The sequence below is a fragment of the Sitophilus oryzae genome, unplaced genomic scaffold, assembly GCF_002938485.1.
Source record: "Sitophilus oryzae breed Bouriz unplaced genomic scaffold, Soryzae_2.0 scaffold_357_pilon_pilon, whole genome shotgun sequence".
NCBI classification, from domain to species: Eukaryota; Metazoa; Arthropoda; class Insecta; order Coleoptera; family Curculionidae; genus Sitophilus; species Sitophilus oryzae.
In genome coordinates, this window is record NW_022146926.1 from 644,772 (window position 1) to 665,084 (window position 20,313).

General features: G+C 33.4%; 1 protein-coding gene across 4 annotated transcripts in view; it reads right to left on the reverse strand.

Moving 5' to 3' along the window:
• Positions 1 to 20,313, reverse strand: part of LOC115884798 (disintegrin and metalloproteinase domain-containing protein 10) — a 239,004-nt gene that overhangs the window by 42,136 nt on the left and 176,555 nt on the right. For all 4 annotated transcript variants that reach the window (XM_030903484.1, XM_030903483.1, XM_030903482.1 and 1 more), the window contains exon 2: positions 15,563 to 15,823. In XM_030903484.1, coding sequence (XP_030759344.1) covers positions 15,563 to 15,823 — 261 coding nt within the window. The remainder of the gene's footprint in view (positions 1 to 15,562; positions 15,824 to 20,313) is intronic.

Here is a 20,313-nt window from a genome sequence, read left to right on the forward strand (position 1 = left end):
TGTCCATCAGCAGTTTACCATTAGCTGAAGAAGTATGATTCTTCGGTTGTGGAGTATAAAGGCATTATTAAATAACATTATTATCATCAAAAGAATATATTAAAACCGAATTATAACGAGAAAACTTTCCTGGACTGGGTCCTTTTGAACTGGATGGCATGTAGTCCATCAGCAGTTTACCATTAGCTGAAGAAGTATGATTCTTCGGTTGTGGGGTATAAATTCATTAATAAATAACATTATTGTCATTAAAAGAATATATTAAAACCGAATTATAACGAGAAAACTTTCCTGGACTGGGTCCTTTTGAACTGGATAGAATGTGTCCATCAGCAGTTTACCATTAGCTGAAGAAGTATGATTCTTGAGTTGGGGGTATAGGTAGCTTTAAATATAATAACGTCTTGAACAAAATCCCTACTCGAGTTGAGATTTATTCTAGAAAAAATAAATCAAATATTTCCTCTTGAGTGCTGAAAACCCTATAGAAAATATGTATTTTTTAGTATCCAGATAAATGTGAATTCTGACGTCAAATAAAAAACTTTTTTCGCCCTTGTTAACCTATTTTTTCAATCATGTCCCGTTACATAAAGGTTCTTTCACAACGATTTTACCATTTTTTTGCCGTATATAAATGTTTTATTGGCTCGCGTTGCGTCTAGACATTTTATACCAATCGACCTTCGCTAAAAGCTTTTTACGATTTCTTTTGTCATTTTTTTGTATTTTAACGCACCCGAATAACGTAAAAATATTACATTAAATTTTATTTTTATAACACTGGTAAACAACAAACGATTTAAAATCAAATAAATACCTAAAAACAAATCAATCGTATTTATTTATTCAATCAAAAAGCATGTCGAAGCCGCAAACATAAAATTGAATTTTGCTATATTTATTAATTCAAAAATTAAAGGTAATTTTTCTCTACTTATGAAAAAAAAACAAATTCTTAATAAAATGTATTAAAATAAATTACACCTCACCTAGAATAATTAAGTTTTGTAGAACATAGCTGCAATTATAAACAATGGGTAGATAATTTTATGTTATTGATGTAGACTAATAATTAAATAGTAATTTTACGAAAATTGCGAATCTAAACAATAAGTAAATCGTAAAGGTAATTATTTGATTACGAAAGTCTATAATTTTATTGTAACTTGATTTGAAGTTAAATTACAACTAATTTTAAAAAAATAATTTAGTATTACAGAATATACTGTATTAAAAAACAGTAATAAAAATAAAATACTCAAAAGAACAAAGAAATTAAGAAAACAAAAAAAAGGAATATGCAAATAAGTAATAGAAAATATATATGAAATAAAAAAACTGAAATAAGAATTAAAAAAAATACTATTTAGTTCTTCGATGCGATAATACAGGGTGTTCCAATATTCTGGAAACTACATACTACGTATTCTTGGAATCAAAATAAGTTCGTTGAATACAATTTACCAGCTCTATAAAAAAGTGCTTTGTTTATCCAAAGCATAATATGTATGCCGTTTCCTATACCGGGTGCGTCACAAAAGTTACTCACCCCCTATAACTTTTTTATTTTTTCAGATAAAAAAACGATTTTGATATGTTTATATATGACATAAATTAGGATTGACTGACGTATTCAATTGTTTTTGGTCACTTGGACTGGAAAATGACTACAACTTTTGATTTTTAAAGGCACCCACGGTATTTTTTTAATTTATTTGATAGAAAATGACATTCTGAATAGAATGACATATCATATGTCAACTTTTGAGATTCTCGCTTAATAAACAATCGTATTTTAAAATTCAATCTAGAGTGCCAGGGCTATGTTAAAAGCACTAATTCTTAATCAAGGAGCCTTGCAAAAATAGACTTGATCGTCTAATGTTTTTAGTGTCTTGTCCTGGCCAGTTAGTTAATGCCCAAACCGTTTTTTAATCATATTTCAATTTTTTCAAATGGAACGAGGGTGGCTCATTTGCATATTCTGTTCAAAGTGATATTTTCTATCGAATAAAATAAAAAAATACCGGGAGTGCCATTTAAAAATCAAAAGTTGTAGACATTTCCGGTGAAACAGGAAGTGACCGAAAACAATTGAATACGTCAATCAATCCTAATTTATGTCACATACTAACATACCAAATCTCGTTTTTTTAACTGAAAAAATAAAAAAGCTATAGGGGTGAGCCACTTTTCAGACGCACCCGGTATAACCAACTTTCTAATTTTATTTTATTTCGCTGTATAATATACACTATAGATATACAGAGTATAAAATTACTCTATAAAACTAAGAGTGGTCTGTAAATACAATTACTTTGGCACAAATCAAATACAAAAAGGTAAAGCTAGGTAAAGGTAACTCTGGCTGCTAAAACAACATTGTTCTAGTTTCCATTTAGAGCAAGCCCTAACTTGCTTTAGTAAATACGTTCACTGCCAGCAAGATTTGTGTGAGGTTTCCGAAAATGTTTCAACTTACATTAAACACGATAAATGGGTATTAAACAAGTAAAGCTTGGTTCCAGGAGTTAAAAACATTGTTGCAGACAGCACTAAATTATGAAAACCGTATCCTAAGTAAATATTATTTAATTTTTTTTGAGTATTAAATATGTTTTGATAGTTTAGACGATTATCTTAAAATTATTTTTAAAGACTATATTTTTTATTTTATATTAACTACTAGCGTGTACCCGCGACTTCGTTCGCGTCGAATTAATCATCTGTAATGGTGATGATAAAGCAAAGCAAGAATTTCCTTTAACATACAAACTGGAAAAATCCGTTTGCCAAAAATAAGCTTTTTACGTCAAGCAGTTTAAGCAGAATCGTGGTTAATCAATTACCCAACTTTTTGGAACACCCTGTATAATTTTTTAAAAAATTCCAAAATATGTAAAAAACAAAATAAATTATACGTGTCCAAGCGTTTTCCCGAAAGACTAACCGTCTTTTAAATAACAAATATTGTAATATTTGAGAGGCGTTTTCACCCTCTTGGAATTTGAGATTCGAGAAACCCCTCCTTATCAAACCTCTACACCCCACAGTCAATAAGTTTGTCAAAAATCAGCTTTAAACGTCAAGCAGTTTAAGCAGAATCGTGATTACTCAATGGTCATATTTTATGAAACACCCTGTATAAATTTTTAAAAAATCTTAAAATATGTAAAACAACAAATTAAAATATACGTGTTTAAAGTTTTTCCGAAAAACTCACCGGTTTTTAAATAAAAAATATTCTAATATTTGAGGGGTAGTTTCCCCCTTCATTTTCGAGTTTCTAAAAATTCCTTCTTATCGAACCTCTACACCCTAAATCAATCCGTTTTCCAAAAATCAGCTTTTTACGTCAAGCGCTTTAAGCAGGATCGTGATTAATCAATGACCAGATTTTTCGAAACACCATGTATACATTTTTAAAAAATCTTAAAATATTTAAAAAACAAAATAAAATATACGTGTTTAAGCGTTTTTTTTTTCGGAAACTTGACCGTTTTTTAAAAAATATTGTAATATTTGAGGGGTGGTTTCACCCCCTTGGAACTGGAATATCGAAAAATCCCTTCTTATTGAACCTCTACACCCTAGAATCAACCTGTATGCCAAAATTGAGCTTCTTAAGGCGGCATCCCACGGCGTGTGTATCGGCGATCCTGGCTCGTGGCTTGAGTTCGTCTAGGCTCGCCTAGGCTTGGCTCGTTAATCTGGGCTTGGCAAGTGGATGCGATCCCACGACGCGTGAAAGGTCGTGAAGAAGGCTCGTGTTGGTTTGGCAAATTTAGTTTTTAGTCGTGCCAGTGGTGTTGCAACACGAACATGAATAATCGACGAAGACGAAATGCAGCTTGTGTTGCAGCCGCTTATTACATCATGTTGAGTAATTTTTGAACCAGCAACAACGACAAAAAAGGCGTTGGTGGAGAGTGTCTTTGTATAGAAGCCGCAATATGTAAGTACTTTTATAGGTTGCCCCTTTAAATTCAATACAATTTGATATAGCATACTGGGGAGGGAGGTGAAAACTAGTCCTAATTATTTTTTTTATATCTGTCAGCATCTGTATGTAAAAAAAGTGAAGAATTTTAGAATTTTATTAACAATTCACCGTAAACTTGTTGGACATTTATTTGTTCTTCAATTCGTTTCCACGCATCATGGACCAGGTTCCTATTTTTGTGGTCTGGGTCCCTTGGGTTCCATATCGCCGGTTCACCTTCGTAGAAAGATAAAAACTCGAGCACCATGTCGTTGGACCACTCCATAATTATTTTTTACCGTCATCCTGCCAATCGTTCGCAGCAAAAAGTCTAGACGACACTGATACTGAACCGAACCTCCGTACTCGTTTCGAGGATCGTTGGATCGGGTTGAACACAACACGAGCCGCGCTCGAAGAGGCTCGCCTTCCTTTGAGTATCGTCAAGTTTACCGACAGAAAGCGGGTACGTCCAAGCCGCGCCAAAAATGACGAGCTGCCTCATGGCTGCCCGGTCCCACGACTCGTGTATCGGCGAGTCTTGCTCGCGGCTTGCCGATACACGCGCCGTGGGATGCCGCCTTTACGTTGAGTGGTTTGAGCAGGATCGTGATTAATCAGTGAGTCAGTCACTTAAGATTTTATACAGGGTGTTTCAAAACAAATGCGAAAAACTTCAGGGGGTGATTCCTTGTTCAAAATAAAGGGTAGTTTGCTTTATAAACGTTGGGTCAAAAGTCAACCATTAGGGAGATATCGCGGTACAAAGATGGCGGAAAAATAATGTTTTTATTTTTTATCTTGAAAACGAAAAACGATAGACTAATGAAATTTTATGGAAGCATTACTGTTATGAAAACATACTTTCTGGTAATTTTCTCACTTTTTTAAAATGAGTGGAAGGTGTTGAAATAAACTACCCCTATCATTCTTGTTAACGAAATTAAAAAAAAAAGCTTATCAAACACATGCAAAAAAATTAATTTGGATAGTTTAGTTTGTTTAGAAACTTTTTTATCTCTTGTGTTTTTTTGATAAAACTCACCGATTTGAAATTAAAAAATAAAATGTAAAGCATTACATATCAGGACAAAAAACATTTTTAGATAAAGAATCTAGTGGGCTGCTCTAATTTTTTTAGGAAAAAATCTAGTCGGCCGCTGTCACTTTTTAGGATGTTTCTAATATTATTTTATTGACATTACTCTACTGCAATACGTTATTATCTAGATTCTTATTATTATCGTTATTATTACTAGATTCTTTATCTAAAAATGTTTTTGATCCTGGTATGTAATGCTTTACATGTTATTTTTTAATTTCAAATCGGCGAGTTTTATCAAAGAAACACAAGAGATAAAAAAGTTTCTAAATAAACCAAGCTATCCAAATCAATTTTTTTTGCATGTGTTTGATAAGATTTTTCTTTAAATTTCGTTAACAAGAATGATAAGGGTAGTTTATTTCAACCCCTTCCACTCATTTTAAAAAAGTGAAAAAATTACCAAAAAGTGTGTTTTCGTAGCAGTAATGCTCCCATAAAATTTCATTAGACTATCTCTTTTCGTTTTCAAGATAAAAAATAAAAACATTATTTTTCCGCCATCTTTGTACCGCGATATCTCCCTAATGGTTGACTTTTGACCCAACGTTTATGAAGCAAACTACCCTTTATTTTGAACAAGGAATCGCCCCCTGAAGTTTTTCGCATTTGTTTTGAAACACCCTGTATATTAGTATAGATTCTAAAATTGGAAAATTTAATCCAAGTTAAAAAAAATATATAATTAAATAAATGATGAATTTTTTACTTTTATTTTATTTTAATAATATTTTTTAGTCATTTGCTTTAGTAGCGATATTAATTCCCAAAAGATTGCAATTAATAATTAAAATATTTGAAAGGAATAAATAATATTTAAATGCCACTATCCATTAGATTTTGTGAATAATCCGCAAATGCTTTTAACGATATTCTATTATTAATAATTTCATTGTATTTGCGGCTTATTTTAATTCAATCACTTTATCGTTCCGTTCAATACAACGCCACTGTATCGCAATAAATTGTTTAATCTCCAATGACAGTTTATGTTCGAATACATCTTTGGACGGTTGTACGAAATGCTGTATCTCCTAAAGGCTTAAACAGGATTCGAATGCAAATTTACCGTTGTCCGCTGGCATTATGCATTCGCCGAATAGTTCTTTGCCGTGCAGAAATTTGCGAATTCTAGAATTTTGCCGAGCGAACCGTACTAAATCTATTTCGGACGATAGGTAGTTTGTCTGTGGGATGACAAACGGCGTACGTTATCTTAGGGATATTAAATTTACGACAGTAGGGTCGCCAGAAATTGATGACCACATTTTGAGTTCAGGTCACTGGCTCCTCTTAATCCCTTCAAACGAGTAAAAATAGATTCAGTGTCAGACTTTGATGATTATAAAAAATTAATAGATAAAAATTTAGAAAATTATTATTATTATACCAGAATACCATATAGTACCCAATGTATTAATATCTAATAATTAAGACATCAATGACAGTGAATAAGAAACGACGCCTCGGTGAAGTCATGGTAGTCTTTGAAAAAAAGTTGCTTTTGACGTAATAGTATAAACGTCAAAGTGTTAGTAGATAAACATTTTGATAGTTTTTTTTGAGCCTTTTTTCTCTTTTGAAGAAAGGCATTTTTGTAAAGGCAGTAAAAAATAGACGCTGCTGAGACTATCAAAATATTAATATAACAATATTTTTATGTTTAAACTATCCCTTTAAAAGTATTTTTTTTTCCAAAGCCTACCATGAATTCCCCGAGCCGTCGTTTCTTGTTCACTGACTTGTTGACTTTTTAAGCTATTATTACTCTTTATTCTCAGCTAAAATTACATATACTATCGTATTTAATTTTTTTGAAAAAACGCGTAATGTTTGTTAAACTGTAAAACAGCGCCCCCTAGCGTCTACGTTGAAAAGCTTATTTTTAATGTTATATGGTATAATATTGAGTAAGAAACGCTCTTTTAAACGAGCTATCACTTGTTGGATTCCGATCATCCAGTCCTGAGTTATTAACAATTAAATAAAAACAGATCTACCCTTCCCCCACCACTTTATTTTAGCAGATAGGGGAAAATGGTTCTAATAAAAAAGATCCAAAATTTACTGAAGATTATCAATCTGCTATTTATAATACATCGTAACTAGGCAAAATTTCTTAAAAAATTCATTTTATTATTTTCCATAGCAGTTGCGCCCTCTAGCGGCCGTTCTACAAACTTGAAAATAATTTCCAGCAATTTTTTATGGTCTCTTTTGTTATAAATATTTTTTTCCGCAAGCCCTACGAATAATACTTTCCGAGATAAAGCCGGGAGCTATTTTTAGTGGGACACTCTGTACAGGGTGGGTCAAATTCGACGCTTTTAAATAGAAACACCCTTTTCTATAGGAGATAGACGAAAATTAATATCGGTGTCTGGAGCTCAATTTTCATCAAAAACATGATAGTGAAAACCGCACATCAATATCTTTTACCGTTTCGGAGTTACGGGGTGTTTTTCAAAAATGTGCATTTTTAACAAATCGCTGTAACTTTTTTGCCATGGAAAATTTTGTATTTTTGTGAAAACGTTTCCAAAGTACCTTTTTACGTGAAATTTAATGGTTTAAGTATAATTTTTTTAAAATTAATAATTTAAGAGTTATCAACAGAAAAATTGATTTTTTATATGGGACACCCTCTATATTTTTAATTATCTGTAAAGAATTTAAAATTACCTTTCCAGAAATATAGCACACTTGATATTTTGTTATAATCCCCTTCGAAATACAGAATTCTGAAAAGTTCGCCACTTATAACTAGTAGGCTTTGGACCCCTTATTGATGATATGCCCTTAATGGAACTCGAAAACATATTTTTCCAGCAAGACGACTCAGAATGCTGAAGTTATCAGCAAATTTTTGCAGCCAATTTCAAGAATAATTGAATAACTAACCAAGATCCCAGCCGTTGGTCGTCGAGGCCGCCTGACTTAGTGTCCATGGAACTAATCCTATGGATATATTTGCGGAAGAATAAAGGTTCCTTATTCCGTATAATCTAGACAAGAATTAGAAATACTTAGCAGTTATGAGAGAGTATCTTTCACCCCTACTGAGTTAATGAATTCCGCGAGAAATGTTCAAAAACTGCCCCGTCTGTCCATAACAGAAGACGGTCGATATGTCGAACACCTGTAGCAAAATCTCATGTCTTGGTTTGCTATTTATTTTTATTGTTATTAGATATAGTTTAAATGTGTTGATGTTGGTTAAATATATTTTAAATTGTTATAAAATTCTGCATCTCTCATAACAAATATTATTTTCGTTTTAATTGATGCTCACAGCTTGAATTTTTTGCATTATAGCCGGTGCCGTTCAAAGCCTACTCATTTAAAGCGGGCAAATTTTTATATACTCTATATCTCGAAGAGGAATCGAGCAAAATATCAAGTGTGTTATATTTTTGGAAAGGTAATTTTAAATTATTTTCAACAGACTAAAAATATACAGGGTGTCCCATATAAAAAATCAAATTTTCTGTTAATAATTCTTAAATTATTAATTTTAAAAAAATTATACTTAAACCATTAAATTCTACGTAAAAAGGTACTTTGGAAATGTTTTCATAAAAATACAAAATTTTCCATAGCAAAAAAGTTACAGCGATTTATTAAAAATGCATATTTTTGAACAACACCCCGTAACTCCGAGACGGTAACAGATATCGATATGCGGTTTTCACCATCATGTTTTTGACAAAAATTGAGCTCCAGACACCGATATTAGTTTTTGTCTATCTCCTATAGAAAAGGGTGTTTCCATTAAAAAGCGTCGAATTTGACCCACCCTGTACAAAAAATAAATAAAATGAAATACTTTTTAGTAGGTGTCCTATTTTCTATGTCAGTTAGTAACCAACAGTGAAAACTTAATCTCAATAATACTAAGTTATCGTAATGTTAGACGCGTGCTGTTCTTTTATGTGCAGCAGCCAGCAATGGTGTTAACAAAGTTTGAAAACTTAGACATAGTTAAACTTTGACGGCACGTAGCGAAGTAAATTATTGTCTGCGCATGCAATCTTTTGAACTCGAGTTTCGCCTCAAGAAAATGCTAACAATAATAATAATAATAGAAGCAGATATGCTTTTGAAATAGAAATTGGACATGCTCAAGTCAACTAAAATATAAGAAGGTTTTATTTAATATTAGATTATTAATCTTAAATTAGCTATACTTTCGCCGAGACTATTTCTAAATGAACTACTACACAAATGAATAAAAATTTTGTTCTAGATTTTTCTAGTTTTTATTTAATATAATAATTATATCATCATCATCATCATCATTGTCATTTTCAACTTATTCAACCATTTACAATTATGGTGTAGTCTTCCTCACATATTTAGGTAACCTAACCAACAATACGGAAATGGATTGAAGTTTTGTGATTATAGAGATATATAACTTATATGGTTTTGTAACAAATTGCTTGTTATTTTATGGCAAATTCTGAAGCTCTGCAAACCTTAATCAAAGCACGTGTGTTTGAAATTTTGGGTGTGGCTTAACACGACAGGATCGGGCTAAGCCTTCAGATTTCTGAGATATATATTTCCTTCGGCCGAAAATACAGCATAATAGACTCGTAAGCCCCAGAAGCGGTCTTTAAATCTGAAAATTCTGAAAGCAATAGAGAAGATATATGACTTTTCTGTATTATAGATAAAATGAATTACAATTCTTGTTGTTTGAAATAAAAAAAATACTTTGAAAAAATACAAAGTATATTTAATCTTTTGTTATAAATACGATACAAATTTAGCTTTGAATACAATGATTTTTTTGATAAAAAAAACCTTTTTGTCAATTCCATTGCAATTTTGTATCCTATTATCCTCTCAAATATCTGTTTTATATACGGTATTCAAAAATGCCATTACCCACGTTTTGAAAAATCCATTTTGGATAATACGGATATCGGTAGCTAGGGATTAATAGTTTAATTGTTGCAATACAACGAGGCCCCATCGGATATAATGGAAAATTGGATACGCTAGGAATTTCGTTTATATACCGCAATGTCGATTACAAATAAACGAATTAAAATTCAGTTTCAATTTGATTTTTATTAAATATGCAAATGTCTTTATTAGAGCTCTCAATTACAATTCGACATCGGTATATGGACACAGAGGGGATTATTTTATAAACCCACAAAATTATATCCGGTTGCCTAAATTCTGAATATCTTTAACATTGTTGCCAAATTAAGTCTAATACCTTTCCACGTATTATTGACTTGAATTTAGGGTTGGTTATTTGTATAACAAAAAAAAAGCAAAAGCTATCGAAAAACGAAGGTATTTAAACAGGGTGAGTATTAAATAAGTGCAAATATTTTCAGGACTGGTAGATCTCGATAAAGGAAATATATTTTCTCTTTACCGTTTTTCAAATAAGTCCAAAATAAACAGAGATATTTCACTTTGAAAATTTAAAAATTATTTTTCGCTTAAATTTTGAGAACCATTGGATCTTTTCTGGGTTTTCTTTCTTCGTACCTACGTTGCCATATTATAAAGATATGTTTTTAACTATATACAGGTTGTTAATTTGTTTATTAGTCGCGGCAAGAGCTTTATGGTTGAAATATGGCAACCTCGGCCCGCTCGACGACGCGACAGGACGAGTCGGCAGAAAACCCTATAAGTGCATGCGTTCTCAATAGGCAGTGTTGCCATTCTGTTCCCCTAAAAGTAACTGTCGAGTTAACAACCTGTATATATAAACGGGATTTGGTTTAAGTATTTAATACTTATTTCCAACTACCGCCTATTACTGCCTTTCCGTTACTCTACACCACACATCATCTCGATTTAGAGCGTCATCAGCTTCTAGATTACGAGATTCCATTGCTTCCTTAACCGTTCCGTTCCAGGATTTTCTAGGTCTACCTCGCTTCCTTCTGCCCTGGGGAGCCCATTGAAAAACTGTTTTAGCTACCTGTTCTCCAGCATACGAAGAACATGTTCACACGACTTTAAGCTGGATTTTTCGATTCGATCTAGTACTGTTTCCTCCGATGCATTTATGATACGCCTGATCTCGATGTTTGTCTTTTTTCCATCCTAGATATACCTGCGCTTCTTCTAAGGTAGTCAGACAACAACTTGGATTTTGCGCCATAGTTTTTCCACTCCACCAATGTTCGTCTAAGTCTCTTTTTAGTTATTGCAGAAAAGTTTCGGTGCCACCAGAGGCTATTAAGACGTCCAATAACTTGTATGCTCTTCTGAATTCGCGTTTGTATTTCTTCTTTGCCCAAACCGTCGTTGTTGATAGTAGCACCCAGATATTTAAATTTGTCTACTTGTTGAATCTGGACGTTATTATCAATGGAGACTTCAAAACAAGCGTTGGAATTGACAGCTAAGTATTCCGTCGTTTTTAGACTAACCCGAAATCCCCATTTCCTGTATTAGGCTTTATGAAGAATACTTCATAAAGCCTCTTAGTCATGAACTCCAGATGGTATGAGTCCTGCGCAATCACGACCTGATCGTCTGCAAAGCTCAGGGTAAATAAAGTAAAGAGTGTATCGTCCCCAATGGGTATTCCCATACCTTGACATCTCCTTTTCCATTCCGTAAGAGCTACTTCGACCTAAGCATTGAAGATCAGAGGAGAAGCTGCATCCTTGTTTCAACCCTTTTGTGGTTTTAATTGGATTGGATAGCCTGATATGTTTTTTTTTAACTAAAAATGCAATTTTTTTTTAAAAATTCCAATTTTTTTTTTGCGAAAAAAACCTAAGCGTGTTTCTGGGGTCGAAATATTCTACCCATAAAAAATATTTGCACGTTTCGTTATGTAAAGGTTAGGTTAGGTTCGCAAAGAAATTTGCTAAAAAACATACAGTTGTTCGCGACACGCTCAGTTCGCCGATTTTTCACGGCATTGACTAGCGAATGTTCGTGTTAGTGTTGCACAAAAGTCTTGAAAAAGTCTTCAAAAAAGAAATTCAAAACAAGACTCTTTCAAAATGTCTTGTCTTGAATTTTAAGACAAGACAAGACGTTAATATGCAAGAAATTTCAAGAGTCTTGCAAGACTTCTTGAATTCAAGATTTCTTGAAAGTTAGAAATGATACATTTTTTTAGTGATAATTAGGTCTTTTTTTTACAACATTTACATATAGTCGTAGTCACAATCATAGTCATAATCATAAAATTTAAACTATCCACTTCTTATACACCTGTTGACATCTACCATGAACTTAGCCTTTAATTATGTTTTACCCAACTTCACTGATATAAAATTGATTATGATTATGAAAATGTCCTATAAACGCACATTAAAATTGCGTTGTGATTATGACAATGATTAAGACCGAGATTAAAACTGTGATTATGATTACGACTTATGCAAATGTTGTATAAACCCGGCATTAATATTAACCAGTGTTTATTTTTTACTATCATAGCCAGTGTTTTAGAGTTGAGAATGAAATAAAATCAAGTCGAGGCAACAAACCGTATATTGGTAATTGGTATTATACACAAAATTATATTGGTATAATGGTATTATAAAAAAAACTAACGGTGGTTGAAACTATTGGTGGGTTCATGGAGCATATTTGCGCTATTTGGTACTACTTTTCATGCACGAAATTGCTCCGCGAACAAAAAGTAGTATGAAATAGCGCAAATAGTACACTCTAGCATGACCCTTCCGTACACCCTGTATCCAAACTTTTCCAACCAAACTTCCATAATAAAATAAATATACCATAAAAAATAAAAGTAACAAATCCTGTTTCGTCAAACGAGCGAGTTGACGTAGTTCGTTTGCGGTCCGTTAAGATTTTTTTTGCTAAAATTAGCATCGTTGTTGTTCATTTTTACATTTTGTATACGACGCTTTTTTTATGAAATAAAACATAGAAATATTATTACCTATTTGTTAGAATGTAAAATTTTTCAAGACAAGAAATTTCAAGAATCTTGCAAGACAAGACAAGACTTTGCCATTCAAGAAATCTGCAAGACAAGACTTTGAAAATTTCTTGTCTTGAATTTCAAGACAAGACAAGAAATTGATTTTCAAGACAAGAATTCTTGTCTTGTGCAACACTAGTTCGTGTTACGAAGTGTTACATTACAGCGCTCGGCTGAAGTCAATCTCCGCCTTTACAGTCAATCAATGAATTCCACTGAAAAACTATTTAAAATAAAACATGAATTGTGATGTCGTTGGAATCGTTGGAAAATATTTTTAACTCCGAATTTCTGGACTCGATTTTAGATAAAATACTTTAGTACCATCGATAATAATCCACAATTGACATTAATTTGTATAAATGTCGTTTAAATTAGCGACACTTATTTGGGACATTTCCATCAAGTGCAGAATTATAATTCTATCGTATAATACCTAAATTAATTGAATCGATAATTCTTGATTAGCCCAATCCTATTCTAGACAATACATAATACATCGCCATTTTCTATCCAACCAATTCTCTGTGATAAATTACGCGACCCATTTGAACTAAATCAATTTTAGCGCTGTTAGAGCTCCAGTTATAAAGCGAACGCCATATTATATACAAATTTTAGTGTGGCGTTCAACGTTCTTGGCCACATGCTGTTACAAATTAACTCTTTCGCCTTCAAGGATGAGTTAACAAGACTGATTAACCGGAGATAACCAGATTCTCGAGAAGAGATCATTAACTCCTACAGTATTGAATATAAGATTCGTTTCGTATAACTAATAAATAATATAATAATATAAAAGCAGATTTTTTAAATCTAAGCTGGTTTCATGTGTACAGGGTGGGTCAAATTCGACGCTTTTAAATGGAAACACCCTTTTCTATAGGGGATAGACAAAAACTAATATCGGTGTCTGGAGCTCAATTTTCATCAAAAAAATGATGGTGAAAACCGCATATCGATATCTGTTACCGTTTCGGAGTTACGGGGTGTTTTTCAAAAATATGCATTTTTAACAAATCGCTGTAACTTTTTTGCTATGGAAAATTTTGTATTTTTATGAAATCATTTCCAAAGCACCTTTTTACGTAGAATTTAATGGTTTAAGTATAATTTTTTTAAAATTAATAATTTAAGAATTATCAACAGAAAATTTGATTTTTTATATGGGACACCCTGTATATTTTTAATTTATTGAAAAGAATTTAAAATTACCTTTCCAAAAATATAACACACTTGATATTTTCCTCGATTCCTCTTCGAGATATAGAGTATATAAAAATTCGCCCGCTTTAAATAAGTAGGCTTTGAACGGCACCGGCTGTAATGCAAAGAAATTCTAGCTATGAGCATCAATTAAAACGAAAATAATATTTGCTATGAGAGATGCAGAATTTTATAACAATTTAAAATATATTTAACCAACATCAACACATTTTAACTATATCTAATAACAATAAAAATAAATAGCAAACCAAGACATGAGATTTTGCTACAGGTGTTTTGTTCGACCGTCTTCTGTTATGGACAGACGGGGCAGTTTTTGAACATTTCTCGCGGAATTCATCAACTCAGTGGGGCTGAAAGTTTCATACACCTTAAAAAAATACTCATAACTGCTAAGTATTTCTAATTCTTGTCTAGATTATACGGAAGAATAAGGAACCTTTATTCTTCCGCAAATATATTCATAGGATTAGATCCATGGGCACTAAGTCAGGCGGCCTCGACGACCAACGGCTGGGATCTTGGTTAGCTATTCAATTATTCTTGAAATTGGCTGCAAAAATTTGCTGATAACTTCAGCGTTCAAAGGCAGTGCATCGTCTTGCTGGAAAAATATGTTTTCGAGTTCCATTAAGGGCATATCATCGATAAGAGGTCCAAAGCCGTCCAAAGCCTACTAGTTAAAAGTGGCGAACTTCAAAAATTCTGTATTTTGAAGGGGATTGTAACAAAATATCAAGTGTACTATATTTTTGGAAAGGTAATTTTAAATTCTTTTCAGATAATTAAAAATATACAGGGTGCCCCAAATAAAAAATAATTTTTTCTGTTGATAACTCTTAAATTATTAATTTAAAAAAATATACTTAAACCATTAAATTCTACGTAAAAAGGTGCTTTGGAAATGTTTTCACAAAAACACAAAATTTTTCATAGCAAAAAAGTTACAGCGATTTGTTAAAAATGCACATGTTTGAAAAACACCTTGTAACTCCGAAACGGTAACAGATATCGATGTGGTTTTCACCATCATGTTTTTGATAAAATCGTAATCTCATAGAGAAAAGGATCTTTCCTTTTAAAAGCGTCCAATTTAACCCACCCTGTACAATAGAGCTGCAGATTTAAGAACTCTTTCATCGTTCTAATGTATACAAAATGGGGCTATACTCGCCGCCTTCCTCCTGGCAAATTTTTATCAAATAAAATATTTTAATAAAAGTAAATCGTAAGACGGCCTTAAAACAAAACAGAGAATTGAATTATCGTCTCCGCTTTACACCAGGCAATAACTTACCGATCAGATGTCCACTATAAATGTGGGACGTATCGACGTCCAGCGGCCCCTGTTCCCCGTGCACCTCCAGTCTATCGCTGAACACGTCCAGGTCGCGCTTCAGCCGCAATCGAAAACGGCGACCGTGCGCCGCAAACGACACGTGCACGCCGTTGTTTGCGGAAGGCGCCGATCGCCGGCAGCGCACATGGGCTTTATGTACATCTTGGGTGTCGTAGGTGAGCGGCTCGTAGTGGCTGATGTATTCGTTTAACCGGTTTGCTGAAAAGAAAAAAGAAAAGTGTAAAGAATTATTGAAAAATTATAACAAAAAAAAATTGGCGCCACGTATATAGCCGCCCATATTAAATATGTTAATAAAAAGTTGGTAGGCAGTTCTTTTAGTTTCAAAGTAAAGGAATTTTCCAATTTTGGCCCGCGGTTATTTCTCCTATCCGCCACCTGGGGTCGCGTCCGATGGGAGTTTGGAGTTCTCCACACGGATTTTCTCAAAAACGGACTACGGAAACACGGAATATCTCAAAAACTGCGACTTTGACTGATTTTGATGTCATTACAAATTTTGTTGCAAATATTATTCCTAATCTTATAATGCATGGTTTTGGAGTAACGATTTTTTAAAATTTTTAACCCCCTCCCATACCCCCTTACCAACCCCCCAACCCCACCAATAACTAATGGCCAGATTCTCGGGTGCCGCAGTATTTTTGTGCATAATTTGGTTAAAATCGGTTTAGCGGTTTTTGAGTTATCGTGTTACAGACGGACAGACACCATGAAAATACACACGCCGGAAAAGTTTAGGGATATTACAATTTTATCCAGCCATCGTCAGTAATTTTATTATTTGCATTTCTGATATAATAAAATTAAAATAAACAAATAGTTTACAGGACGTACTGGAAATAAAAATGCCAAATTTACCGAATTTTTTAAATTTACCTTGATTTTTATTGAACTCAAAAAATACACACGTTTTTTTTATTCTAGACTGTGAATTAAAAAAAAAAGATAAACCCATTTTAACTTAATAAAGGGTATGGCCTCCTCTACTGTTCATTACAGCCCTACATCGTTTCTCCATGCTCCTGATCAGGTTGTCGATCTCTTCTTGAGGTACAGCCTGCCACGCTGCATTCACGGCCCGAACCAGATCCCTACGAGTTTCACGAGGGATACCCATTCTCAAAATTCTTCTTTGGACCGCGTCCCATACGTGCTCGATGGGGTTGAGGTCATGAGATTGTGCCGGCCAGGGTAAGATGTTTAATTGATAAACTCACTTACCACTCTGGCGATATGAGGCCGTGCATTGTCATGCATGAGAATGAAGTTTCTCCCAAAATCATTGGCGTATGGTAACACGACAGGCTCAAGAATTAAATCACGATATGTGATTCCTGTTAGAAACCCTTCAAGAAAAACGAGATCGGTTTTTCGGCCTAACTGGACTCCTCCCCAGACCATAACTGTTCCACCTTGATAAGGGTGCACTTCCTGAACATGATCCAACCGAATAAGATTTCCCGGTTCTCTCCATACCCTAAGCCTTCTCGAATCCGGATGAATTCCAAAGCGTGACTCATCCGTGAAGAGAACATTGGCCTATTGTTCATTCGACCACTGAACATGATCTTGAGCCCACAAATATCGTACCTCTCAAGACAAGACTGTAAGACAACAAACAACAAAAGCAATGAGAGTAGCTAGATGTCTGAACGACACCATATGGAAAAATAAAAGGTGAAAAATAGGTGTCGAGGTCAAGTCAAGAATATACAAGGCTGTCGTCAGACCCATAATGATCTACACAGCAGAAACCAGACCGGATACAGCAAAAACAAAAGGATTCTTGGAAACAGGCGAGATGAAAATCCTCCGCAAAATCACAGATAAGACGCTGCTAGATAGAGAACGAAGCGAATATAAGGCAAACATGCAAGGTGGATACCGTTAATGAATGGGTATTGAGCAAAAGAGACGCCAATGGAACGAACATATAAGCCGAATGGACGAGGGAAGAATAGTAAGGTTAGCTCGAGACAAATCACCACTGGGAAGAAGAAGTACGGGAAGGGCAAGAAAAAGATGGTGTGATAACCTTACCATCGATTGAAAAATTGTAGGCATGATGTGAAGAATGAACAGGCAATCTGCCTATTATAGAGTAGGAAGAAAAAGAAGAAGGAAGATATATCGAGTCGAAAGAGTTCTCAAAGTATATAAAGCCTATATGCACAGAATATCTAGCTACGCAACAGAAGCCTCGTTACATGTATAAAATTGTAGGTAGCAAAAGGAGACAGGCTTTTAAAGCCTGTCTCCAAATCAGATATTTTGATGCGGTAGTTTCGCTACTACATAATAGAGGGCAATAAATTTAAAGGAAAACAGTTTTCTACAAACAAAATTTAAAAGAATTTTGTGCAGTATTGCCATTGTGTAATTCATATCGTAATACTTCCTGATAAAGCCTACCTTCAAATTTGCTACATCATTTAAACATATTAAAATAGATCAGAGCTGTTTTTTTCAATTTGCCATGTTAGTTGGAATTAAATCTTATTAGCTAAATTACAATCACTTCCTGACGTTTGATTGTATAATTGAATCCTGAATTTTCATTGTAATTCGGCGACAATATAATAAGTATTGTTCTACTATTATGATACCACTTCCTGACGTTCGATTGTGTTCATACCAAGTTCATATCGTATAATCGGGAAAAAACGGCGTTAGCGATGGCTATGAAATGAATATCGCTGTCATTTTATATATAAATTTATATGGGAAATGTCATCGATCGTCCTTTTCCAGCCAACTGGACGCCGTTTTTTTCGGTATCATACGGTATTTGATATATACTATTTTTCATGACATTACAATATTATGATACCATGAAGCATATCAAGTGATACCATAATATAGTACCATATTACGATACATGGCGTTCGATTGGGCTTATACTTGATATACTATATCTTGGAGCATATAAAGTGGTACCTTCTATAGTACCATATTTGATGACATAGCAATATTAGGTACATGGCGTTCGATTGGACTTAAACTTGGGATACTACGTATTTTCGGTGACATTGTCATATGATGGTACTATGATGCATATAAAGTGGTACCTTAATATAGTACCATATTACGATACCATTTCCTGGCGTTCGATTGGGCTTAAACTTTGTATACTACGTATTTTCGGTGACATTGTCATATGATGGTACTATGATGTATATAAGGTGGTACCGTAATATAGTACCATATTACGATACCATTTCATAGCGTTCGATTGTTCTTAAATTTGGTATACTACGGATCTTCGGTGACATTGCAATTACATTGCAATATTATGGTACCTTAAAGCATATCAAGTGGTACCATAATATAGTACACTATTATGATATAATTTCCTGGAGTTCGATTGTGCCCAAATTTGGTATACTTGCGTTTCTTTATAAAGATTTGTTTAATTAATAATTTTAATTTATTTTACGAATATTAATTTATTGTTCGATGTCGTGACAGCAACTTTTATGTTGAACTAATATATTATTAATTGTACCTGTGTCACTTTTTAAAATCTACCTAGGTCTATAGAAATAACGTGGCAAACGGAAGAAATTTGTTATTATAGTATTTTTTAGTCAGTTAACATTTTTTGTACTACATTTTAATAAATTATTTCCATTATTATTAAACTTGTATTTCATTACTAACGTTCCAGCATTAATAAATATCACTATCAACGCCCTGTATATTATTAATTTTTAAGGTAATTAAAGGTATTTTCTTAGTTAACATTATAAGGTAGTGTATATTAAAAATGTATATGTTTTGTAATAATATACCTACTTAAAACTATTTTAATAGCCAAAGGAATAATTAATATAAGTGTATCTGACAAGAAAAGAAGAATATAAAGAAACACATACTGCATTATACACAGTAAAAAGAATGGGATGCCAATTCAAGTCTTTTTGAATCTGGCAACTGTGCATATTTAGCCGAGCTACAAGGCAGTCGACGAGCCGTCGATCCAAAACCGAAAGTTCAAAATTTCTAATTATATTCTGATTATGATATTGTCGCGCCATCTAGTATTCTATTTGTGCAATTTTAGCTCTTTCATTTCGAGTATTTTTCTGTTGCGTAGCTAGATATTCTGTGCTATATGGCTAGTGGAAGTTCGTATTCTTTTGTTCGGCTGATAGTTTCTCTTAATAATTATTTATACAAAAATAAATACTTAACCGATAATTTTCTAAAAGAATACATAATCAAACGATGAAAATAAAGTGAATTTATAGATTCCGGATAATAAGAAAGCAATGATGTTAATTTAAAAAACTTGTAAAAAACACAGCAGCCAGTTATCATCGATTCCTTTCAATTATTCAATTTCAATTCTCTCCAGTCAATCTCTTTCCCTTTCCTCCAAAACACACACAAGAGATAAAATCGACAACGAGAAAGGGAGTTTGAATTTCGTTTGGAGCGGTCGCGCTACGCTAGTTTCTTTGTGGGTAACTGTGCCACCTGTTCCATCCCACTGATTTACTGCAATAACGATGTAATTATTGCTGCGAATAATTGCAAACTGTCGCCGTTATTGTTTCTGTTTTATGTCTTTATCTCTTATTCTGCGAGACGGGTGTCTGTAACAACTGTTAATGAATCGTTGGAAATCAAGTAAAAAGATGTAAATGGACCTCGAAGAAAGTGTATCTGCTGTCGTTCGTAGA